Here is a 27704-nt window from a genome sequence, read left to right on the forward strand (position 1 = left end):
TTAAGTTTAGGTCTCGAGCGTGTTTTTCTGCAATGGCGTAGCAAGAGTAAGTTGCACCCGTGTTGTAATATGATTTTTACGCCCTCAGTTATTCTTATTCATTGAGCAAAAATAAATAGCACCCTGGTGCATGTTGTAAATTTATGGTCCCTTAATTTAAAGAAATGCTGCAAAGGCATTAATTTTTTGCCTTCATGGCGTCAACTAAGACTGATTTCGAGGGCAACTGCAACCTCCCTCGCTACGCCACTGCATGCCAGTTAAGTTGTTATAATATTTAATATTTTCATAAAAATTAAAGTAACCTTATTTAAGCCATTGCAGCTCTAAATGTACGATTTAATGGGCTGTTACTAGTTTTGGGAAAAGCGAAGTTTTTCCAGCATAAAACTAATTGTTAGCATAGGGATCTATATAAGACAGTATGCTTTATTTTTATGACCAGAGACGATTTTTTTTTTTTTTTTTTTTTATAGTTGGAAAATTGTTTTTGCAATTCAAATTGTAATCTAGTAGAAATGTTATTCATGACAATTGAACCGTCACATTTTTTTCAGTAATATGTAAACAAATTATTGATTCTAAATGTTAAAATATTGAAATTTGTTTTGAATTTCATGATGTGCTGTTTATAAGTTTTGAATTTTGCTACTATCGTGACTTTAATTTATAAAGCTGATCGAAAAATATGTGCAGTCAAATCTGTACTTAGCCAGGTTTTGCTTAAAAATCTTGTTATAAAGAAAATTCGTTAAATAGAAATTTGCAAAATAAGTTATGGTAAACGAAAAAAAAAAAAAAAAAAAAAAAAAAAAAACTTGGGTTGAAATATACGTATATGCTCCGTTGATTGCAATTTGTATTCTAAACTGTTAAAAAATGAGTAATCCTTATTTGTACAGATTTTTTATCAAGAAATATTTCATGAAAATTTCCGCTCTTTGTTAAAATTTGAAACGCATCATTTGTACAGTTTCTTGGAACTATAATCTTCTTTTGTATTTATATACTGTCGGTATTTCTTCTTATAATTTTTTTTTGATAATTTCTTCATTATCATCTTTATCACCCAGTGTAGTGTCTTCATTACATTTCGTAATGATAACGATGTAATGTCGATCGTTATGCGATGTGCCATGCTCCATAAGATATTCAGCAATTACTTTATGAATGGCAAGAAAATTTGACAGAAGTCAACTTCTTCAACAGCTGCCATGTGTTTCAGATGCTGTTATTTTCAAAAACAGTCAATTTAATTGAGTTTGTTAAAATTCGACTGATAAGAAAACTGCGAAAACTTACAGAAAAAAAAAAGCGTAGGTAACTTTGTTATATAGAAATTATCTTCCTTAGGTCAGAGTGTACCTAACACAAATATCGATCAAAGTCATTTCCATTAAATGGAAACACTTCTGTACAAAATACCACCTTCTACTAAGATATAACTGCACCATATTCAATGTGTATTTTTATTACTATACTTACACCTAACTGTATTTTTTCCCATATAATTTTAAAATCGTAATGCTAACTCTTTCATTAGTTATTTAGCTTCTTATAGTTATTGAATAAGTATACTGAATTTATTAAAAATGAATGAGGAAATAGCCATCATGTCATTATTTGATTATAAATCACCAGTCCTAAACCACCTGAGTCAGACCCTAACTGTAAGTAGGACAAGTGGGTATTCTGGTCTCTTCCCTTAACCAGCTCAGCAGTTCGAAATGCAATCGGTAACAGGATGAAATACCACTCCTATTTAAATCCCCAACCAGCTGGAGCATGTGTGTCTCTCGCAAACAAGTCGCTGGCAAAAAGAAAGAAGAGTATCAAAAAAAAAAAAAAAAAGCCGAATGACGCACACCAAAACAAACTAATAGACAAATCTAACTATCAGAGGCCGAGCCCCATCGAGAGCTGCTAATCGCGGCACCGCACACTATTGATTGTTTTTCCTCGTTCGTCGCTCGCGGGCAAACGGCCAATTACGAAATTGCGCGATCCTCTGTTTACCCACGCGCTCAGACAGGAAAGCAAAGTCCTCCTCTGCTTTCTCGACGCACGCATTGTTATCTAGCTGGCTGCTGTCAGTTTTTTTTTCTTCTTCTTTTTCAGAAATTATTTTTTTTTTTTTCCCTTTCCTCTTTTTTTCTTCTTATCATTATCTGACTCTCCTATCGACGGCGACCTCTTTCGACGCGGCGGCTACCCTTCGCTGCTTTTGCCGTTCACACCCCGGTGGAAGACCGCCGACAGCGAAAGGCCAGCTTTTGGGAGTCGTTCGTTCTTTAGTGGGGGCCGGGTTTTCTTTTGAAGAATTTTTAATTTCTCCAATATGAAAGAGGAGGTATTATGGTAGTCGAAAAATTCGACTTCGATATTTTGATGAATCTAATCTTTTTAGATTTTTTCTCGGGGAATTTTTTCCGTATTGGTTTGTGAGTGCGTTATGCAATAAGTTAAATGAAAGAAAAAAAAAATGATGTAAGGTACTCACATCATAGCTATAGATTTCTATCAAATTTTTTACTCGAGATCCTCTCTTATATTTGATTTGTGTGCATCTGAACTCAGAAACGCAGTGAACTAGAAAGATGAAATTTGGCAAACGTTTTTTAAAATTATAATTGTAATTATATATCAAATATTTATCAGTTGTTGAAAGAACATCGGCGGCCTGTCTGTTAATACGTACTTGAAATGATAACTCAAAAACTCATAAGATAGACCAAAGAAATTTGATATAAGATCTTTAATCCAAAACAGTATATTTCAATCAAATTTGGGAAGTTATATGTTTTCTCTCCGACTTCATGTGAACACGATGATTCGGAAATAAATGAGTTAAAAAGATTATATTTGTGTGCTTTTTCTTTTTAATTGTATATCTGTCAGCTAACGAAGGGATGACTGTCTAGCAGTCTGTCTATTAATATTTTTGTGAAAATAACTGAACAAATTCGCAGCAAGCTATATAAATTGAATTCAATATTATGTATTCCCCTCACTATATAATTATTGATGTGAACCATACTTTGTACTCGAGTTATCAACGGAAAGAGTACAAAAGACGAGGTATAAAATCCGTACTTGATTTTGTTTCGTTATGATACGAAACTGACGCAACATACTCGGAAAGTAAACAGAAAAGTTGAGTTGAGAAATACTCCCGGTCGTTTTAGTTGCAGAAATGCGAGTCCTTTTGGATAGCTGCCTTTCATTGAAGTGAGGGAGTTTCCTTTCTTTCATTTCGATTTGTTCACGTCTTTTGCAATCAGCCATTGTTCTTTTAGAAAGGTTGAGTTCAAATTAAAAGACGATTCATACTAAATTCTTTTTTTTTATAGATATGAAACTAACGAAGATTATTTAAAATATGCTCTTTGAATTAATTTTGTGCGTCAAAACTGTCGAATTTAAAAATGTAACCCGACCGATTTTTAAGTTTCAATAGCTAAAATTTAGTTTGGAAATAGCAGTGAGTGCATATTTTTTTTTTTTGAATATAAATTTTTCTTCAATCTTTGTATTAATTATTATTATTTGCTAATTCCATTTCATATGTTGAAAAGAAAAAAGAAAATTTGACATTGTTATTTTATTATATCGTATGGGTATAACGACAACAATCCGATATATTGTTATTCTGCATTCAGTGTTTTTTTTTTTAATTACCTCATTTGCATATTGACCGAGGAATAAAAGATTAAAGTATTGGGGGACGTCATGTGTACGAAATATAATGCATTTATGTCGCGTCTTGAAATATCTTAAGGGGGCGAATAAATAATGTCATGTCCTTGGCGCCATTTGTCCTGGCTACATTACTGCATATTTGCAGAACACAACTCTAAATGATATATCGGAATTATTCCATTTCTTGAATTTTCTCTACTTTTTACAATAATGTTTTAACGATAAGGTTTTTCTTCTTCTTTTTTTTTTTTTTTTACAGCGAAAGAAAGTAAATTATGTTATTGAATTTTATAGAATAATGCCATTTCATTCAATATGCCTCATTTTTGTACTTCATTTGATTTAAAAATTCTAAAGACCGAATATAACTTGGGGATATTCGTTCCTCATTTCGTATTCCATCCTTCTGCGGTTGCATTTCTGTTAATGCATCTTTCACCCGGATCCACAGAAGTGGGATTCTTTTTCAGCTTGCCCATTCTGATGTAATGGCTCATGAACTGAACAACCTCGATTCGAACACGAAACCTTGTCCTACTGGAGAATCGATTTGCATAAACATTTCGCCAGACGACCGCTCTGTGTCAAAGGGCCCGTCTGTAGTTTGGAAAGCAGTATGTAGATTAGGAAGTGATCTGTACCTCGATTTTTATTCTTCTGGGTTTCTAAGAATGCTTTGGAAATAGAAGGAATACAGTTCATGCTGTTATATTTATCTAAAAGGGGAAAAAAAAAACTTATTCTATTTTCTTCTTGTTTATTATATAGTTTTACCATAAAAATATATATATTAGGTGTCGTTATTATATTTTATTGAATCATTTAATATCTTTTTAATGTTAAGAATTTATTCTATAAAGAGGACTTAATTAGAAGACTTTTTACCGGAACTTTTTAAATTTTCGAGTCCCTAAAAGTAATTCCTTTCTGCAAAATTTGTCTTCGAAAGTAATTAAGAATTTTATGTTTAAATATTTTAAATTTTCTCAAAAAACTTTCTAATGGAATCTATATACAATACACTCCCGTGTATTCGGCCTAATGTGGCGGACTGGTAGTCCGGATAACAAAAAAGGAGTTCGGATAACAAAACTAGCCGGAGTTCTATGAACTCATTTCTTTGTCCACCAATACCAGAAGACAAAGTTTTTTCATACCAAAATTCGCTGTTATAATGCGTATTTTCTCACTTCTTATTGAGTACTAAGCCCTCCATTTATCTCAAGACATGTAGAATGTGAACGCGGCTGCGGCCCGGTGAATCATAGAAGCAGATACCAGTAATTTGTCAAGTTAAAATAGAAGGCTCTATACTGGAAGTTTATATACTGCACTGCCCGTTTCAAGAATTTATTAGAGAAAAAGTAAGTTAAAAGATATAAACTGTTTGCATTTTAACATAAATTCTGTAAAGGCCAACTTTAATGGAGGAAATATTAACGTAAATCGTAGGCCTAATTCTTAAGATAATTGACTCAAACTGATTTTATTTTTCATTTATAAATGATTATACAGATATTAACAGGTAACCCTAAGATATGAGTCAAAACTTACACTTCTAGTTTTTTAAAAAGTTCTTAATAGATGATTTTTTTGCAGCTTAGCTCGCTTCCAATGCCTTTCCAATGCAACACCTTGTCTTCCTCATTTAATTATTATAAAAAAGAAAACTAGGCCGGATAATCGGGAATTTACTATATTTAATTTAATTATTACTTCATTTTTTTTTCAAATTATGATATATAGGAATTTTTTTTTTCTTCACCAGGAAAGCGGTTGCAAGAAAACATTTATTTGTACTAAGTCCCTATGTTAAGAAAGAAATTTTCACTGACAATCATTCCAACGTATCCAGTTAATGATTGTTTCCCTTTTCATATATTTTAATACAACAATTCTCCAAATAAACATGTGATCTGTTTTGCTTTTATCACGAACTCGATCAGAAGCTTATTTCGTCGGAAAGCAGTTTTCCCCCCACTTTGCATTGTGACACATGACTTTCATCTGATTTATTCCGATACTATTTGTGAGTTCTTTTGTTTTATTAATGTATTGTGTTTTTCATGCTTTTATGTATAGTCACGTGATGGAATAGCTAATGAAACGAGAATGAAAAACAATTCTGAGCATAGAATCGATTTAAATCACGCAAACATCTATTTTGTCTAAGCAAAATGACCATTTGTATCAGTATCAAATTGATAGTTGATAATTTGGTTTATGGATATGTGCTGCGAATTTGTTTAGATATTGTAACGTCTCATCTAAGGAATCCAAGTAATCTTTTATCATAATAAATTTGTCATTTTATTCAGTAATTTTATTGTTAAATTTTTTGTTTTCTTTTGATAAATGTTTAGTTTTCCCTTCTTTTTATAAAGTTTTTTTTTATATCATGTGAATACGTTTTTTTGATATTGATTTTATTTCTAAATATTTAAATTTAATATTATTTCCAACTTATTTCCCGATATTTAAAATTAACCTCTTCGCCGTTCGTAACGCATCGGGCGCGTTCAAGTGAAACTTCTGCAGGGCGTTCGTAACGCGCTTCAAGCGTTCTTCAACATTTTCAAACGTTTAAAACGCTTTGTAAATGTTTACATGTTTGAGTTTTTACTTTTGTTTGTTCCAATGTGGCGGAACACCAATGAAACAGAAATTTTCGCGGACAGGAGAGGATGGCGAAAGGGTTATTAATTATTATTTTCAGCTTATTTCCAGATATAAGGAAAAAAATGTATAATAAAATAATTTTTTAAAAATCATATCGAGTGATTGGTCGGTTTAACATTTTTTTAGAAAAATCCGTAGCATTCAAATAGAAATATTAGACATCAGGGGTGTGGGGATTTAAAAAAAAAAAAGAATTCGAAAATTAAATAAGTGTGTACAGCTATCGTTTTCATTTAGAAGAATGTTTTCATTTAGTTAACAATCCTTCTACAGGTTTTTATAAAAATCTGAACTTTTTTTCTTTCTTGGCTGTAACAGGAGAATTTTTTACCTTTTCTTGAAAACAGGTTCATTTGTTTTAATAGTAAATGGTTAGAACTTCGTTCTATTCATTGAATTAATTCGTTTCTGCTCTAATCGCTTGATTGATTGTTTTATATCCCTGTCCTTTCTGGGCCCGGTGTTCTCCCCAATTTATGTTGGACAAGTCATTAGCATTAAGGTGTCGCCAAGCCATTAGCGTCGTGGTTGTTATTTTCAGCAGACTTGGTATTTCACGCCTACTTACCGCCTTGCTGAAATGTCGAAAAAGTTATTAGCGACACTTTTCTTAAATAGTTACACAAAAGGTTTAAAAAATAAAAGAGGGAAAAAAATCAATGATATGTATGCATTATCAAACTATTATTAATATATTTCAAACTTCAAAACTTACCCGAATAATATAATAACTTAGAGATACAAATCGCATGCGTGCACTGTTCTTGAACCATCATATGCATGATGAGTATTTCGATTACTAATGCAGGAAAACATTAATAGTAATTCCGCAAGCAGTCAAGAGGACCTTCAGACTTAATCTTCTAGATATTTGGTTTGGTTTAGTTATATTTGTGTCCCAGTTCGAAGTAATATTAAAGTTATTTTAGAACAAACATAGTTTTGAAATCATGATCCGATGACGAGGACAATACCTGAACTGGCATTCCATTCTAACTACTTGATAGAAAGGACAAAGAACTCTCTTATTTATATATTCCCAATACACTATAGCAAAACGTTTTTGATTTTTTTTATATAAGGTAAGTCATTCTTTAGGATAAATTGAAACAAAAATAACTGGAAATAACCTGAAATCAGCAAACTATAATTGATAGTCAAAAAATATTCATTGAATTGTAAATCTGTTTATTTTAAATACTTGGCATCTCTCTTTAGTTTAGACAATCGATTCTGTGGCTTCATCCTTAGGATAGTTACCCAACTTCTAGGAAGACCCCTACGAAGTCAGTTTCCCGAGGAGCTTTGTGCTCGAGATCGTCTGTCGAGTGTACATGTGCGTGGAACGGGAGAGAGAGAGGGAGTGTGGGGAAGGGTGGACGGAAGATAAATAAATAAAGCAATGAAAAATGAAGCGGACGGATGGACGGTGGGCGTGAGCCTCACAGGATGTTTCCTCATGCCGCGTCACGTAGAATGCCGATAGCGGAGGGGTGGAGTGGGAGAAGAGAGGGAGTTGCTGACTGGATCGTTTGTTCCTTTTTGCTTTCCACCAAATACACTGGGGATGTCGCAGCGGGAAATGGCTCTGTCGTGCGATTGCACTCACATTGCCTTTTTTATTTTCTGGCACAAGGAAATCTTAGCGTTAGGGTGATTGCGAGGACTATTAAAGCGAAATTACGTGTAGCGGCGGTTAGTTGACTGCGTTTCAGAAGTTATCACTCCAACTAATGACGATTGTGGAGTGAGATCTGTATTTTTCCTTTTTTCTTTCTCGTTAGAAGATGATATGGGTTTGTGACATCCTTGTGTGTAATCGTTTGAAAGAAGAGTAATGTGTTGTTTTAGTACAGCCTGGTAGATTTATAAAACATTTGATAAATGTTAATTAAATTTCAGAACAAAAGAAGAAAAGTATTGATGGTAAAAAAAAAAAAAATGTACCTAAGATTAGGAGAAATAATGTTTTTGTTTTTTTTGTTGCTGAAAAAGTAACTTTCATTCTGACCAAGAAAAAAAAATTGGACATTAATCATTAAACTTATAAAATGCAGTAAGTTATACAAAGCTAAAATTCAAAATTACTTTTATTTTTATTAAGATTTAATTTTACTACAGCCTTCCATTCAAGGGAAAATCTCATTTAAATGAATCATAATTTAAGATTCGTTCTGCTCTTCGAATACGAATATCGATAAATTAACCATGCTGTCAGAGAATTTATTAATAACTTATAAATACACTTAGTATAAATCATGATACGTTCCTTAAGAAAAATTATATATTATTTCATTACTACAGAAAACTAATACTCTGTGTATTAATAACAAGATTATATATTGAAATTTTCTTTTGAAATTCACCAGAAGAGATTTTTTCTTGTAGAATCCAAAGATTCATAATATTAGTGACGAACTTTCGTTAGCATTAATTCAAATGATTTCACTCAAGATATATTATAATAATTTGCTAGTATAATAATTATTATTGTACCTATGTTTCTCTTTCTAGATTTCTTTATTGCATTTCTGTGATCACCAATTTTTATATTTCAAACGCCTTATAATTTTATTTGTGCGTGATCGTTATAGCCTTGCAATATTTCACAATTTGTTAAATGGCGACCGCCTTCTTTTTTGTGACATATAAGTTGCTTAGATGGTTAATCTAGTTCAAATAGATATTTTTATTTCTAATCATTTTTTTCTTCTTCAGGATTCGTTGTCATTAGAAAATTACTTCTTAAAATTATTCAAAGAATTGTTGTTTCGTTTAATTTTTCATTTAGTCCTGTCCAGGCAAATCACGTCATTCAGCATCTCTCAAAGTGTTTTTACATTATACAAGGTTTGTTTTCTATCAATGCTCACCATTGTGTCTTTTTTCCCAGGTAGACCATTTCATGTACACTTTTGGGTATGCGCATCATTTGTTGAAGTGCACTGCTGTAATGCATGATATGTCATAAGAAAATTATTTTTTCTATTGAAAAAAATAAGTTTAAATAATAATGAATCCAGTTCTTTTAGTTTTTATGAATGCATAAGATCCCATCCCGGGGGGGGGGGTGACACAACATAAATGAGGATAAGAAGCATCCGGTATGGTGGTTGGTTCTCGTCACCTGGATGGATACAGAAATGATGGGGGTCGGCTACCGCTTGCCGATGACGGAACGTGCTTCCCATGGGAAGGTTGTACCGTGGCCAGTGATGGCCCTTAAGACTCAGACATAGTTCCGGCCAGTGTTGCTATCTAGGCGATCCGGTCAATCAGATTTACCCATGTGCCTTAGTGGCGGGTCGGAGTGACCGTTTATGGCTTTAGCTGCGTTCCGACGGCCTGTTGCCTTTACGGATATGGTCGTAAATCTGCCATCTGATTCATTGTAAGAACACCCGCGTCTGTGGACGTCGATCGGGAGCTACTCACAAATTGTCGGCATCAAAGGATCCCGGGAAAGTGGGCGAAATATGCTTATCTTAAGATGTGCATGGGCCGTCGGAACGGAGCGTTATGATTCATTCTACATAGGTATTAATTTATCAACTATTTTAATATCCATGTGGTACTGAAAGCGCTATATTGTGTTAAATATTTTTTTTTTTAATTTTATTCTGTGTTTGAAATCATGAAAATATACTATGAGCTAAAGATTTGAACCAACGCCGCTTATTCCCTTTCTGTTTCCACTCCATTCAACGACCGCCACTGCCAGTATTTATCAATTACTAACCTGAATCGCGATTCGGCACTCAAAAGAAAACTGCGAAAGGATTTTAAAGACGAACTGCGGCGACTGCAAAGCGGAGCGGTCGGAATTTATTTTCCCCATTTAAGGCCATAAATCGTGTCCAAATGGAGACATCACTCGAGAAATGGGCCTTGCCCCAAGAAGGCGTCTGTAATGATGCGAATCTTGGGAACGAGCTCGTAATGAGCCGCTGGAAAAGGGACAATCGCCCTTTCTCTCTCTCAAAAACGGCATCGGACCTCAACTGTTAATGAAGTCATTGTACGGACGAAAGAAAGGAAACAAATAAATAATAAAAAAAAGTTCTCCCTGGCCTGGCTGTGTGTGGTGGTTTTTGTTCGGGGATGCGCGTCTTTTGTCGGTGGAACGATGCTTCGATCCGGATCGTGGAGTTGTCTCGGGTTCCGTTTTGCGTGACCGGCGAGAATGACGAAGTCGGGCTCGTTTCGGCGGAAAACGTCAGGCGAGGTTTCGGAGGGAGTTGATGGCGTGGGGGGGGGTCGAAGGGGGAAGTCGTCGTCTTCTCGAAAAGCGGTCTTTTCCTCCCCCGAAGCAGTTCGCGACGCCGATTGCAGTGTGGGGACTGTCTATGCAGTGCGCTGTGTCTATATACAGGGCTCATTTTCTTAAATCCTTTCTTCACTTCTGGGGATTATCAGGTGGATTAATAGTTGCAGAGATTGTTTCTTAAAAGTACCTGTAAAAATTTTATAAATAAATTATGGCACATTAAAAAAAATATGTATAAGTATACAGGATTTTTTCAATATTAATCCCGATAGTGATTGTAACTTTCATTTCATTTCTTGAATTTATCAGAAATGTAACAGAAAAGTTTGGCTACTAAATTTTTCTGATAATACTCGTTTCTATCGTGTTGTTCGTTACAAATGGGAGCAAAAACTGCAAAAAATATTTTTCATTTGGAATGTTTCCTTAGAATTTGCAAGAGAGTACTCTCAGTGTTATTATTATTATTTTGTTATCACAGATTAATTGATGTTTCAATTTTCATTATGAAAATTGTGAATAAAGTGTAATATAAATCAATTTATGGAGTCGTTAGGAGGTTCAGTAAAAAGTCCGAATTAGTATTGCAATTATTTATTCACTGGTTACGTTACACACAGACAATTTATATACAAAATTTTAGAATAATTTTAAAATATATATAAGAGCATGGATCAAAGCATACAGCATATGCCATCGATAGATCTGAACAGAGTTATAGCGCCACAAGATTTCTCAAGCAGTGTTCCTACGACCTGTGACTTTACAGATGGGGCACATTTTCTCCCCTTGACCCACTCTTGCAGTTTCCTGGGATCCTTTGATGCCTGGACTGTTTACCGACAATTTGACGATAAACTGGACAAACAACAAAGCACTCCAGAAAACCGCAAGAGATGGTCGGGGGGGGGTAGTAACATGCCTCGTCTGTAAGGCCACAGACCGTAGGAACAAGCTTCAGAGGGTGCTCTCTTTGATGTCATTATCCAGTTATGGTTAATATTACAAGAGCGGCTATAATTTTGTTTAAATGAAAAATAAAATAAACTTTTTATATTGATGAAAGGGTGACAATTGCCTTTTAAATTGTATGTTTTCTTCGTTTAGCAGTAGTCCTTTGAATTTATTGAAGTATTCTTATGATTTTTTAATATATAATGCAATAAATTGCAATTTCATTATCAACGTAAAAATTACATTCGGAATAGTGGGAAGTTTTATAAAATTGCTCTGCTGGGTTTGAAATAATATAGGTTAAAATGCACAGATTAGTTTGAAACTATCTATACTGAATGCTAAGAATCGTATCTTCAACTGTTTCCACATATAGAAGGGAGAGAGCTTTTATAAAGTAATCTTGCAGACTGGAACTCGTGTTCAGTTTCGAAGATGTAATCTCCTTTTCATTCAACGAGTGTACAGAGAAGAGAGAGGGGGAGGAGGAGAGGGGAAGGTATGAAACGCTATGCTGCACCTGCGGTTGCCAAAGGTGATGCTTGTTAAACACTCGCAGTTCTTTCTCCTCTAACCTTCTCCTTTTTAAAAGAAACTTTATTTCTGTAATTGAAAAACAATAGTTATATGAAATATTGAAAATGAAATAATTAAACCTGAAAATAGTTCAGGACTCTTAATATGTGAGCAAACGTAGTCTTAATTTTTTTTAATAAAATGATCCAATGTTGCAAATGCAAGTTTATTTTTCGGAACAATAAACAAGTTCTTGCATTCGGTGAATCATTATGGATCGGATTACTTTTCCAAGTGTAAAGGGTTAAACTTTTCTTTCCCGTACACAGATGCTGTACCATTGGCATTTTTATCTTTGTTTATAGGTTGGTATAACCAAATATACTGTACCAATCAACAGTCAGGATTCTATAAACAGTTATGACTTTGTCCATCATTTAAATCCAATATGCTGTTCAGTCACCACATGTGTGATGCAATTTGATAGTTTATGAAGAAGCAAGAGAAATAACTTCACATGTGGTGGAGGAAAACCGCAAAACTTATCTTCTTATTACTTGAAAGTGGAGAAAGCGCTTTCCGGTTTCATCTCTCTTGTAGAGATTTTCCTCTAGCAGGTAATTGGGATAATAAAACTGTAACATGGCTTTTTGAATGAAATTTTATTTCCTTAATCTTTAAATGAAGAGTAATTAAAAAAAAAGACGAGGATTTTGATCGAAAAGCAGGGCAATGTATCGTCCCATTTTAAAAGTCATCAAAACTGTTCATTCAATCGTAGTAAGCGATTCATCGAGCTGTCACTCATGTGGTTATACATTACACAGAAGAATAAAACAATATACAGGATGATTAGAGTATCCCAGCAATTAGGTTCGCAGAGAAAGGAAAATCTTATCTAATTACTGATAGATACAAAAACTAGATCAATCCAGTAGGCAAAGGCTTCAAATCTGTTGGTCAGTTTTATAAAAGAAAAGTTATGACAACATTGTTCTTTTTTTTTTTTCCGGATTCTGATGATAGTGTTCATTTTTCTTACTTTTACATAAATGTAATAAAAGGTGTGCGAGAATTTTTATAGAAAGAAATGAACTCAACTTGACTGGAGGAGAAATTCAAATTTCGTTTTGATGGCGAGATGCAGTGCCATTTGAACTATTCTGGGAGACAATCCACGCCAATTAAAATACCCTCCGCGGTGAGTGGCGGCGAATAAAAAGAGCTCGAGGGGTGGTAAACCATTCGTGGGTCCCAGCTGTCGCGGGCTTCAAATTAGAAAGGGGGAAGGAGGAAGAGAACATTTAGTGAATTTCGTCCGGTCTAGGTCCAACGCGTGCATATAAATGAGGATATAACATGGAGAGAGGGGGCGATGTGACCTGCATATAATTAGCTTCTGCCGTCGGCTCTTGACGAGGGATGGAATGGACGGTTGCGCAACCCCCTTCCCCCTCTGCCTCCTCCGTATTGAAAGGTCGGCTTTGTTCGAGAGAAGAACGGGCGCAGTGTGCATTCGTCTGCTGGCCCCGATTCGGTGCGGCATCGACGCAGGTTATTCCGTTAGCGGGCGGCTTTGACGAAGGACTCATTTGCATATATTATGCGGTCCTGAACCCCTTTCGGTTCACTTTGTTGTCTCCCTCCCACGCAGAGGTCTCTCGCGCTTCCTATGTTCGAAAAGCCTGTTTGCGTTTTAAAAAGAGCCGGGAAAGAAATTCGGAGGGTCTGATTTCGTTTTTACTTTTAGTTGTGTTTGTTTGTAAGAACACTTTGTGGAGGAAGATGTGGCCTAGGACTGGATTTCTACTTTCATTTTCTTTAACGTTGTGGAATTTTAATATTCTGCTTGTATGTAACTTTTAGATTTGTATTTTTCAAAAAGTAATATGAAGGAGCTAAATATGAGTTTCATCTGAAATAAGTATTGCTCATCATGCCGTTACCAACAAAGGCTGTACAAAATGCATTTTTGTAATAGATTTTCTTGTTGAACTTAAGCGAAAGTTATTATTTTAATTTTGTCTTTAAAACTTGTGTATATATTTGTTTGAAAGCCCTCCCCCCCCTCCCCCATTCTCATTTTACTTACAATCAGTTTTTCTGTTTCTAACTAAACAAAGTAATTTATCCTAAATTTTGAAAGAAATGAGACAAAAAAATCAACATAATTTCCTCTCTGTATTAGTAATGAGGGAATCTCTTAACCAGTTAACTGTTTCCACCTCTTCGGAAAATTATCTAAATTTTTATTACTCCTACTAATTACTAATTACTCTAATTTACTCTAAATTATTTATTACTCCTGGCGAATAAACTCGTCAAGACGCAAAATGTTATACTTTTACCATGACGAGTATATTCGTCAAAAACAGTTAATTGGTTGAAAAGAGTGTCCCTTTGAATGTTTTAAATAAAACGTAAAAAGGGAAACAAAGAAAATTTATTAATGAATATCCCCCCCCCTGTTTTGTATATTTTATTTCAAAGATATCTCCAATAACCTCAGCTATGCAGTATAATTGCATTGCTATTCTTGTTGCATTACTAATATTTACCATGTATAATCTGTTTTTATAGTCAAAATAATTCTGTGGCTTTTTCAATAAAATTATCCATTTCGTTATTAAATTCGAAAAGAATATTTTCGGAAAAATTTAATAACTTGATTTTATTTAACCCATAACCGTCGAGACTTTATAATTTGATTAAAATATATCATAAAATATGCGAATATCATAACTATTCTATGGATTCTGAATTAAATTAATAGAGCAGCACATTTCAAAACAGAAGATGCCATGTATTTAAATAATAGAGTAAGGGGTCAAAAATTTAGAATTCAAACAGGAATATATATATATATATATATATATATATATATATATATATATATATATACAGTACACTCCCGATTATCCGCGGAATTGGGTGGCGGGGCCGCCGCGGATAACAAAAATCGCGGATAATCCGAAAAACGCTAAAAACGGTTAAAGCAAAAGAGAAAACAGTCATTCCAACTTTGAAAAATCGTTTTATGTACAATAAAACGTAAAATAAACAGCAGGAAATGTTTAACTAACGCTTGATATTTTAGTATATCACTCAAAACTAACCTAAAATGCATTTTGTTAATGAAAACAGAAAAGTGCTTTGTACTTACGAGAGGCGTCAAGGATACACAGAAAAATTAATACATATGTACTGTTTTAACACTGTAATGTATTATGTAATTACAAAAGCATAACTGTAAAACTGCACCTTTTTGAAGAAATCAGTCAAAAAAAAAACAAAAAAACTTTGCGTGGTAGGCGCGGATAATCCGCTCCGCGAATAACCCGCCCGCGGATAATCGGGAGTCTACTGTATATATATATTGTTAGATGCTTGTTAATTCTGTGAGGTAACTAATTCACTATACAAATTATCAAAAGAAGTAATAACTGGACGTCAGATTATATCTAATTTTTTCCATGGATATAACCAACATGGAATATCTCCAAACAAGCTGAATCATAACGTACTTCTTTGAAAGCGCTGGCTATAAAAAGTTTTCCGCCTCTACCAGTCGTCGCAGAGCAAATCAATGTTTCTTTAGCGCTTTCCTTCACAGCGAAGCCTTCTAAACAACCCAGCTGTGTCTACAAATGACCGATAAACGATGCTCTACAAGTGCATGTCACTCGCCAATTAAAAACGATTGCCCCAAACTGTTTCTCCGCTTCTGCACTGGCTAAAAACGCAGCAATGACTAGCGAGCGCGTCTTTTGTGTGTTCTTGGGATTTACCACGCCCCCGATCGGGGTTAGGGATTGTGAGTGTTTTCTCACAAAAGTTGCATTTGAATATCAGACATCCTTTGTTATGGAATGAGACATTTTATTTCTCTATAGAAAGTGTTTGTATTGCATGGAACTACAAACCTCTGTTTTGCATTCGTGGAAAATTAAAATATTTTATTGAAATAAACTGATGCAGAATTAATAATAGTTAATAATATTATTTTTCAAACGTTAATTGAATATTATTGGAATTTTCATATTTAAATCGCTTATTCCTTTTTTTAGTAATATTATAAAAATATTTAATGTTAAATATTGAACAAGTCATTGTTTTCATATTATTAATCGACCCCATTCTATTCGTGTTTTGAAATTCAGTTCGTGAAATTGTTTACTTATTGTAAGGAAGGAATTTTAGTCAGAAAATACAATATTGGACACACCAGTTGAATCCCCATCATCTTTCCTTGGTGAGCCAGTTCTTAGCTATAAATAACTATAACAACCTATTTGTCTCAAATGTTATTATAATTACTATGTTTAATGAGAAACACATTCTTTTTTACACAATTCAATAAATTTTGGTTCAAATAATAGAGCATGGACCAATGAATCCCGAAGAATATCTGGGGAAGGTAGTCTTCGGAAGCGCTTATACTCGGGGTCTTTCATTTTTATTTCAAGTTGAATAAAAGTTTTAAAGGATATGTTGTACATGAAAAAAAATAATTCGGGATGATTATTTGAGCATTTGTAGAAGCTTAGATAATAGCAATATATCCTAGATATAAGAAAAAAAGAGTAATTTTATGTATTACTATATTATTGACCAACTTCCACCTAAGTTGCTTGTCTGTCAGATTTGTAAAGAAGGTCTTTAGTTCGAGTAAGGCGCATTTCTTAACTTTGTGCATAGTTTTATGTCTGTTACGATTGCTCTATGGATATATGCAGGAATTTTTTGAAAGTTTTTTTTTAGTATTTGCACCTATTCCCCCCCCTTTTTGTTTTAATATCAGGTTGCTATTGTTTTAAAGAATTCCTTGAACAAACAACAAACAGACCCAGTAAATACGAAATGAGCGTTAACGGCATAGTTCAACGTTCTAGTTTTTTCGAAAAGGCAGCTGCGAAGAATTTTTTGGCGATAAATAAAAAGATCTTCAGGAGATAAATGATCAGCATTTAAGTTTTAACTCGCATTTGCTTTCTGCCGTCTATCAGTAGCGAAACAGGAGAACCAACAGCTGCGTACACGTACGGCACACTCTCAGTAGAGAGAATGGAACAGAAATTCACCCTTTCTTTTTTACCTCCTTGGAGCTACGCCAAATGGAGTGACGCGTCTGGGATGTTTCTTGCCGGTAAAGAAGGGAAAAAAAAGAAAAAGAAAAAAGTCGTTACCGGCAGTTTCTATAAAAACCACACACGACAGCGGGAGATAGGCGATTTTCGGCGTCGCCTCTGCTTGAGATAAACGCTCGAGATTATCATATCATAACAGCGGACAGTGCGGAGCGGGTAAAGGCCAGACTGGATGGCTTGCTTGCTTTTAAGAAACACTGGCACGTTTTCTTTCACTGCAGGATTGACGATTTAAAATGCGAATCGGGTTCCGACGAGGGTCTTGCACAACTGGAATGGTTTGGATGCAAAGGTGTAAGTGACAAATGGCTTGTCGAGTGTCTGTTTTTAGACGTGAGTCATTTTGCGTGAGAATTAATTGCTATGCATATGCAGGCTGTAAGTTTATTCAATTCCTTTGTTAGTTGAACAAGTGCGTCAACTGCAGTGACAAACACTTTATTAAGACGCCTATTTAACACTTTTCCACAAGTTGTGTGGGTTGAATTCAAAGTATTAGATCTGCCACGTCCATACATGTATTTGGATGTTTTATTTAATCTATGAAATTAGTATTTAATATACGATTCCCTGTGCAAATAATATATATTGAGTGCAAATAATATATATAAATGTCAATATATAATAAATATATATTGAGATATTTATGAAATAATTTCTGCCTGCTCTTTTTTCTAGAAGAACAACTTTTGAACTTCCTTTCCATTTGAATTATTTCAAAAAATCTTTAAAATGCATAGGTTTATTTTATATAGTTCAGGTGTCTTAAAATGTATAAAACTATTTTACACAGCTGATATTTCTTTGACGTTCTCTTATTTCATATTTAATCTTTATTTCAAGTATCTAGGACATTGTGTTGGTTGTTCGATTTCAAAAACGCTTTTGCCGTTGCCACAAACATTGCTAAAAATTTTTACATTTAAAATGCGTTGAGTTGAAATAGTGATTTAACTTCAGTTCCGAAAACTAACTATTAAATATATATATATATATTCTTTTTAGGAAAGTAACACTGTCTTATGGGTTTAATAATTTTCTTGATAAAAATGATTAAAGATATTAACAAAATTAATGAAAACATTTTTGTTATCTTTTGTAATAATATTAATGAACTTTTAAAAATATAGATTAATAATATAGGTAAAAATTATTTGCGTCGATGTTGATTTTGTTTCCATATGTATTTAGTTATTCTAAAATTTGCTTGATGTACCTGAAAAATTTATTAAAGCTGTGAAAAATAGGTATTTTATCAATAATAAATCTAAATATTTTTAAAGACAGCTTGTAGTTTGTTATTGATTTTATATTCTTACTATTATCATTAATCCGGAACTATTTTTTACTCATTTAATTAACGGTTACAATGAATTTAAATATATTTAGTATTAACATTATTTCGTTATTTTGAGAAACAGCGTATTTCATCATTTTATTCCCAAAATATAAAATGCTATTTACTTTCCAATAGAGGTAATGAAATATATAAAAAAGTAATATTTTATGGCAGGAATAGTATGCTCAATGCTATTTTGAAGACCGCCAAAATATAAATCGAATCCTTTTGAAATAACAGTCACTTCCGTTTTTCCATCCCTACTATACCATTTTTTTCTAAAGATGATTTTTTTTTGTCCAATACCTATATTCGCCATGCTATCATCCACCATCGAATTCTCACAGAATTTAACAAATTGCTGCAGCACGACGCAAAGGCGGTTGCCTGGCGTTTCACGCTTTGTCGAGTCTTCGTAGCATTACCCACCCCTGCCTATCGAGAAAAAAAAATGTAGCACTGCCTTTCCCATTCCTAAATCTCTGCTGCCAAATAGTGGGAATAAAAAGCATATCTGTAAAGAAAAAAAAAAAAAAAATGTTCTGTCGGAGAAGGCAGGGGGGGGGGCGAGGCAAGAGGAAGCAATCGCTCTATTGGCGATGCGTGAGACTGCCGTTTCCGAGACGGCCGAGAGCAGATAGTGAGAAACAAAAAACAATCATAATAAGGGAGAAAAACAGCAGCAAGAAAGACAGAAAGTCCCGAAGAGAAGAGAGATAAAAATAAAGAGCAAGGAAATTTCCTGGAGGGCTTTCTCTGTCTGTCTGTCTGATAAGACAGGCGTTGTCTTTTTGCGGCCCGGTTATAAATTATGCAGGGGTCAGTGGTGGGGGGGAGCCGCTTGTTCGGTCCGCGGACTCATTTATGCCTTCCCTGCAAGGTTTTATTAGTTTTGCTTCTTCCTCCGCATCCTTTTCCGAAAGAGGGTTTATTTTTAGTGGGAGGAACACTCAAGAGGATGCACCGCGCTTTGAGAAGTGCCTGGAATGCGTGGAGGCACGCTGGGAAGGAGTGAATTTATGAAGATTCGGTTATGATAGGTTCGCAAGGAAGAAATAATTTGATTCGGAGAAGCAGTTGCATGGATGTTGGAATGGCAGTGAATTTTCAGAGATTGGTTCTGCAGCTATAGAAGTTAAAATGTCTCCGTAATTTCATTTAATTGCTAATTGATATATCCGGCGTTGATAGAGATAAAAATATTTTTGCGTTTTTTATTAATAAAAAAATTAATTAGTTATCGAAATGATTTCAATAAGACATTCGTTCTATATGCTACAACAATTATGAGCAAAATTTGAGTACTTGTAGCATAAAAGTGTTACAGTTAGCGTATATAAAATTAAATTTTATCGGTTGTATCAGATGCGAGAAAATAAAGTTTAAAGGATATATTTAATATTAGGTTCAACAGAATACCAAATAAATTTTTAAAAATATCGAATATTTTAATTCAAAACTAAACAATGATTTATAATTTAAACATTGCGATTAATAATAAAATAGGTAAATAAATAAAATGATTTAAAATATCTAAAACATTTTCATTTGATATTATGGAATGGCAATACAAATTATAAAATAATTTGTTCTCTTTATTGAAACATAGTTTTTAATTCAGAAAATTAGCTATTTAATTCGCTGTCGCAAAATTTTTCTGATTCACTATAGAATATTTTTAGCAAAATTAGAAGAATCTGATCAACAATTTGGATTTTTGTAGTGAATTAACTAATTATGAACTTTTCTTTATTTAACCTGTAAATTCCGTTAATCATTGTAGAAAAACATAATAGTTTTTAATAATTGATAGTAACGGATGTCTCGGATTGCATTTTTAACAGTAACTAAAATTTCAATGCTGCATTTCTAGTATTTCTTCCGCTTAGGTAAAACAATCGTAAAGAAATGGTTTTGAAATGTATCATCAAAAGACTGTAAAGGACATATTGATGGATAGGGTGCTATTTAATTTAGCATGTGGTTACTTCTAAGCTAGAAGTGTTCGTTAAGGAAAGGACTTTTAAGAATATAAAAGGATTTTTACTTAAAAATGAATCAGAATATTAATATTTTCACTTTAATAAATTCACAATATGCACAGTAATGCATATTGTGTTCAAAAACTATTCTCCCAAAACTTTAAAATTAATAAATAAATAATTAAATAATAACTTTTCAGTGATATGAATTTCCTTTCCGTACTAAATTCCTCATATATACAATTACTTTTCCAAAATACTTTTAAGTTCAATTTTATCTCTTTTTCGTTGTTTAAAATAAACTCACCCGAGATGTGATGACTTTAATTACATTTTTGTGTGCATGTTAACAATAATATGAGTTTACAATAAAAAATAAATAAATAAATCATGCTTAACGCTTTAAGCCGCGATGTTTCGAACTGGATAGTCGAATTTGGTTTTAATTTTTTTGAATATTTTTTATCCTTTCCTACAAATTTCCACTACAGAATTCTGAGAAAGAGATATGCAAATATTCAACCTCTGTTCATGGCATTATGACTTATTTTCTATATGCGTTCATTCAATAATAATAATAAAAAAAAAAGATGTTTTCGCATTTTTCATTACATGCATATTTGTTTTTTCTGCATTCATAATTGTCAAGTAAAAATCAGCATTTGTATTTAAACATTACTTTTTCAATAGATGAAAAATATTACTCATCCAGCAGAAGAATAAGTGCCTGTTGCACTTCTAGCGAAATGAGAATTGTATGAATGGTAGAATGCTTCTAAACGGTCATAAAAGGCCCGTAACATAAATTTAACATCCTTTTGATTGATGCTCGTAAAGCGGAGAAAGAATGTGATGTCGGCCAAGAAGGCGATAGGAATTTTGCGCTCTCTTTTTTGACCTATTAGCCATCCTGGTCTTGTTCAATGATTTTATCACCTTTTATTTTATTCACGCTGACGACTGTTTTTTCTAGAGAGCGGCTCATGAATATTTTGTAATTACTGTTTTCTATATTTTTCCTTTACATTAAACATAACTAGCATACATTGGACAATTATTCCGTGTATAACCATTTTTTTAAAAAAGAAATTTATTAACTTTTTTTACACAATTATTTCTATTATATCTGGAATTCGAGATGTTTAAGGACACGCATTTTATTTCTTGTAATTTAATCTCTTTTTTTCCCCTTGGCAATTTATTAAATAGTTTTGTTTTCTTTCACAGAAGGAGATCCGATGACGACATGCGTGGATAAGATCAACCTTCTTTTGTTGCCGCTATGTACTATCCGCCTCTCTTTACTTCAGTAAGACCATTTGATCCTCGGGCCAATTCTCTAGACGTACCAGTGGTCCGAGAAAACCCTTTGGACCTTTCGGTCAAAACCATTCGACCATCTTCTGACGCTGCCGCCGGCGGTGCTGATGCTGAAGAACTGATGATGTTAGATCACCGAAAACTTGCCAATCTGGCAGCTTCTCACTCATTGTCTGCCATGGGTAGACAGTTATTGGATCCGTCCCTATATAGACTGGGATACGGGGCAGAGGCTGTTGTGCCTGGACTTACCCCGCCTTTCTGTTTTGATCGAACGACAGGAGTTGCTGTACCAACTTCACTAGCTGGTCACCAAATGCTTTCAACCTTTTTGCAACAAAGAGAGAGATTGGAGCAACAGCAACAACAAGCATTTTATGCTGCTCGAAATTCTGCTGTTGCACAGCAACAAGCAGCTGTGGCAGCCGCTGCTGCAGCATACATGGATCCTGCGAACTTACCTTTGCATTTGCGGAATGGCCTGACACAGCGAGAAGCTGCTGCTGCTTTGGCAGCTACAAGAGGCTTATATGCTCCATCTCTTCCCACACCAATGATGCTGCCAGCCTTTTCCTTATACACAGAAGACAAAGGTGCATTTACGTCCCTGCGCAATCCAACAACTAGTACTGGCTCTACGGACAGAAGTGTTCTGAATGGTGTTACTGCTGCTGCGGCTGCACCTACTCTTGAAGCAGCAAGATATGCTGAACACATACAAAGACTTAGAGAACAACATCTTCAACAGCACCAGACGTCTGGTAAGTGCAGTAGTACTTGTTGTACGTCGAGTTCCCTTTCCGGCTTAGGGCAGTCATCTGTGCCATGTGCCTGTTGTGTTCAAACTCCTTCACAAGCTGCATTGTGTGCTCGCAGCCCCATGGGATGCGCTAACAAGGATCCGACATCCGCTGCAACAGGCAAAGTCTGTGATTTTCCTCAACCAGGGTTGACATTTTTGCATCGTCCAACTGCAACCACTGCAGCGGCCACGACAACAACTTCATCCACTTCAAGCAGCGAACTAAGGTTATCAGTATCAAGTCTTTGTACGACTCAAACTACTGCTGAGCCTACAACAGTGAATTCTTCTCGTGATAAGCAGCAACATTCCGGGTTTCGGTCGACGATTTGGAATGCTGGACTACCATCTGTATCTACAGGTGGTAAAACGGCTTTTTCTGTTCCTAAAAAGAAGGAGAATTCTCACAAAGATTCTTCTACGCATCATTCCAAGGAACATCGTTCTTCTGGCAGCATCAAAGATATTTTGAAAGATAACCAAAATAATAATTCAAATACATATGAAGGATCTAAAACTGATGCTCCAAAAGTGAGTTCACATTCTTCTAAGCATGATAATGTCAAAAAGGCCAATGAAAAATACTATGAAGACTTTTCTTTGAAGTATTGTCAAAAAGAAAAGACAGATACCAGTTCTTTCAATTTTCATAAAAATTCAATGATTACTCCTCACAAGCACACTCATAGTGGAATGATCCTAAATGGCAATGATGCCCTTACTACAGTTACATCAGTTACCCCGATTGTACCGACTAGATGTGAAGGAGGTTCGATTCCCATTACAAAAATGCCACCTTTACTGGAAGCAGTTCGTCCATCAGAATTGCCAAATTCAATTGAAAAACCTCAAGATCCTGTTTCTTCTGTGCACAGTCCCCAGGGTCCACCACCTCTTATTGCTGTATCTAGCATGATAGATTATTCTGCTGCTTCGATTATAAAATCATCATATACATCTTCGGAAAACTCTTCTTTGAGAATACCATCCACGATTTATCCCGCTACTTCTGTTCCAGTGCCATCTTACAAACACCAAGCTGAAAAAATCCCTTCAGAAGTATCGAATGTCAAAACATCTTCTAAGTCACCCAAGAAATCGTCCCACTCTACTACAAAATATAATGGAATGCCAATAGGCTTCATGAATGGTGAGCATGCAATAGCTCCATTAGCCATCCCAAAGCCAATACCTGCCAAACCCATACCTCAGCTTCCAGCCCATCATCTAACTCCAAATGCCACGCATTTTTCTAGTCATTATCGCCCTGCTCAACATCAGCTGAGTTTACAGACCCACAATGAATGGATACCACATGCCAATCCTAATGTTACTGTCGCCCCGCTGCCACAGCCCACAACTTCGACCGTGACAGCAACTTCTACTACTGTTGTCACCAGCGCGCACCGTCCAAGCAAACCTGTGCAATCAAACAGTTTACCATCGGCGACCGCGATGCATCGTGAGCCCGATTATGCAGACACTCCAAACGTCCTCCAGTCTCTTCTCGTTCGATCTTCTACTGGAATGGATCCCATGACCACGATGCCAACTGCCATGACAAAAGATATTCCAACAAGTGTGATAACCTCTGCAAATCCCTTGCCACTTTTCAGTATCGACTACCGATTTCCGATCGGTCCTCAGATAAGTTTAGTAAACAACAGTCGAGATGAAATGCCAGATGTCGCTTACAGCACACCTTTGACTGTCCATCACTCCGCGACATCTACAAACGCGGCACAGAAAGATAAATCTGATGTGCTCAAATCGGAAAGTGCATCTCAGCCTTTGTCGATTACGTCTAAGCATAAAAAGAGGTCAGCCAACACGGAGGACAATGGAAACACGAAAAAGCGAATACTTTCTTCGAATTTCAACTCTCCCATGCCTAGATATTCATTTCAGGTAATTATTTTTTTTTTCAAATGCATGTATTTTTTGTTTCTTTTATTAATTTATATTTCAGAAAAGTTAGTATAAGATTATGGGGTATTTTTAGCATCTTTTTTATGGCGTAATTTGGAATAACAGAGCCTTTTTTTTCTTTAAATGCCATAGGGGCTTAGTAAGTGTGGGGGGGGAGACTAATTAGAAGCCAAGGGGACAAAATGATAATGTATACAGCGATTTTTTAAAGCTGAATGTGTCGAAAAGGGTGAACACTTGTTAAGCTGTTGCTGACGATTAGAACAGAAAAAGGAAAAAAAGCGTTTTTCGTCCTGCACCCCCTTCCCTTTCCTGCCGTCTAAAATCTCAAGTTTGATGCTACTTGAAAATATTTATCTAGTAAAATATATTTAAGAAGCTAGATCTGCATTTTCATGCTATTTTACTTCGTAAGAATAATTAGTTTTGCTCAGGAGCTTTGATTGGTTGATTAGCTCAGAATTAAAAAGAAGTTTAAATTTCTGCATGCGCTTTTATTGCGAGGATATTTTAACGAGTTTGAAGAATAATAAGGTTATTGCTTAGTTTACTTGAAAAAAAAAAGTTGTTTTACACTTTATAACGAAATGAAAATCCCCCAAACTAGAAAAGGAGCTAAAGAAGCCCTGTTTTATAAACACCGAAACTATTTTAAAAGAAAGAAGGAAGGATCAATTCACGATGATAGAACAATAGATAGGTTAAAGGAAGGGGGGGGATGGCCAAAAAAAATTTAAATTTCCCTGTGCTTCCGATCTCTAAATTTTCAGCGAAACGCTTTTAATTATCCCTGTTTTGGAAAACAATAGCCTCGGGAGTCCAAAGACTTAGCTGATTGGAACTTCCCAAACAAAACCCTTCCACAACGAGCGAGAGAGAGTGGGAAAAAAATGTAGGAAAGAGGGAACAAAAGCAGAAGACGTAGGAGGAGAAATAAATATCCTGCTCGGCGACTGGGAAGACAAAAGAAACCTGAGGAATGGATTTTTCCGGATGAGTCCGGGAGGGAAGCGGCAGGTTCTCAACCTAAAATCCGATCGAAAATCAATGGTTTGGGCTCTTTGGACAGATAGACGGCGTCTCGTTGGGAAATTGAAAGTTGCTAAAGCTCCGCCAGCGTGCTTTTCCGTTAAACCGGAGCCTCGGAAGAAAAACGGGAATTTTATATATGGACGGGATTTCTCCAGATTATCTGCCTTCCGCTTTTTTGCTTTCCGCTGCAATCTCTGCATTCCCCACTGGAAGTTATTTGTCTCGAGTGCTTGAATGGCCTGCCGCTCGGTAGCTTGTCTTTTAGCTGCTTTTTGGTTTTTAAAGCTCCTCAGATTGGCAGATGAGAGATATTTTTTTAAAAAAAGATTTTGATTCGAAAATGTTCTCTCTTTTGAACTTATGAATGCATTTATAATGATGTTTATTATGTCCTTATTTAATACCATTGAAATATTACTCTTTTTTCAAAGAGTCTACAGTATATTGTTCCATCTATATAAAAGCGTCAGTAAAAGCTGTGAAGTAATTAATGATGTTAAAATATTAACAAATGGAAAACTAAACATGGTTAAATTTCAGACTATGAAATGATTGTATGTTTTTGTTAATCTTTATTGTTCATTTTGATTTAACTAATTTAGCTTTTTAGTAGTTTTGGTTCGTTATTTACTTGTTTTTTCATCATTTATTTTGGTTCGTTATTCACTTTTTTTTTTATGATTTATTTTGATTTTTTATTTACTTGTTTTTTCATCGTTTATTTGGTTCTTTATTTACTTGTTTTTTTCATCATTTAGAGAACATTTTCAATGTAGATTTTTTAATATATATATAAATATAGTGATATCTCTTAATATAATTTAAATCTCAATTAATTTCCAAATTTTTAAACCCATATTAACTTAATTCTAAAATGTTCTTTTATTTCCTGTTCCAATTCCACTTTTTTTTTTTTTTTTTTTTTTTTAACTAACCCTACATGCGATCTGGAAAATTGTAACTTCAGCAGGTTCCCACGCTTCAAATGAATTGATAAAAATCCTTAACGTGCGCAACATTCTTTTAAAGATATCTAAAAACTTCTCTTTCAAAAATCGAGACCTGGCAAAGAAATCCCTATTAAATTCTCATTGTAAAATCTATTGAAAGGATAATTTCGCTCTCTTCTGCACTTGTATCGCGATGTGAACAGACTTCAATTTCATCATCACTTCTTGTACATAATACAGGGGTGTTTGTGCTCCGGGGAAACCCCGGAATTCCGGGGATTTTGAACTTCGATACCCGGAAATTCCGGGGATCGTCCTTCAAAAGGAAGTAGGAATAATAATGAATTATTTATTTTGATCTGGGTAATTTTGTTTGCTTTGAAAGCAGAAAACGCAAGGTCAGTGTGTGTGGTGAAAACTTTTCCTTTCTTTCTCCAAAGGCAGTGATAATGCGTGAAAAGGGGGGAAAAACTTCTTTTTTGTTCTTTCCTTATTGCGAGTTATGACTCATTCCCCCGGTTCTCGGACATTCTCTTCTGGATTCTTTTCGGCAAGTAGGCGCGGCAGAAAAAAAAGGGAGAGACTTCGTTCGACCAGATGTGCGATCACGTGACCTGGGTTCAAAGGTCTTAATTTTGCAAAATTAATGGTTATTAATTTTGCAAAAAAGTAATTCATTGAACTTTTATAATTAGGTCATTCAATACTTCATAATTGTAATTTTTCATTTCTCCCCCCCCCCTTCTCGAAACTCCAAAATGTAGTAAGTCCGTAAAAGTTTCAGGGGATTTTTTGGGGTTCCACAAACACCTCTGATAATATGCTTCCCGGATGAAATAAATCGAAGTTAAATTCAAAAGTGTCTTCTTCTGGGCCACGAAACTGCTAAAAAATATGTTTAACATATTATAAATAATTCTCAGAATTATCTTTAAAAAGTTTGTAAAAACAAACTTATTAATTAATATATCGAACTATTGATATTAGTAAGGTTCCCTTATATTTCATTCCTACTCATTCACCATAGCTGATCCCATTTTCCTTTTGCTCCATTTCCCCGATTCTGAGGCGGGGAGGAGGTAACAAAA

At 34.7% G+C, this 27704-nt stretch overlaps 1 protein-coding gene across 2 annotated transcripts in view; it reads left to right on the forward strand.

Annotated features, from left to right (window-relative positions):
- Positions 1 to 27704, forward strand: part of LOC129962684 (mucin-5AC-like) — a 62197-nt gene that overhangs the window by 14064 nt on the left and 20429 nt on the right. For both annotated transcript variants that reach the window (XM_056076596.1, XM_056076605.1), the window contains exon 2: positions 21811 to 24613. In XM_056076596.1, coding sequence (XP_055932571.1) covers positions 21866 to 24613 — 2748 coding nt within the window. In that variant the 5' untranslated portion in view covers positions 21811 to 21865. The remainder of the gene's footprint in view (positions 1 to 21810; positions 24614 to 27704) is intronic.

The sequence above is a fragment of the Argiope bruennichi genome, chromosome 1, assembly GCF_947563725.1.
Source record: "Argiope bruennichi chromosome 1, qqArgBrue1.1, whole genome shotgun sequence".
Classification (NCBI taxonomy): Eukaryota; Metazoa; Arthropoda; class Arachnida; order Araneae; family Araneidae; genus Argiope; species Argiope bruennichi.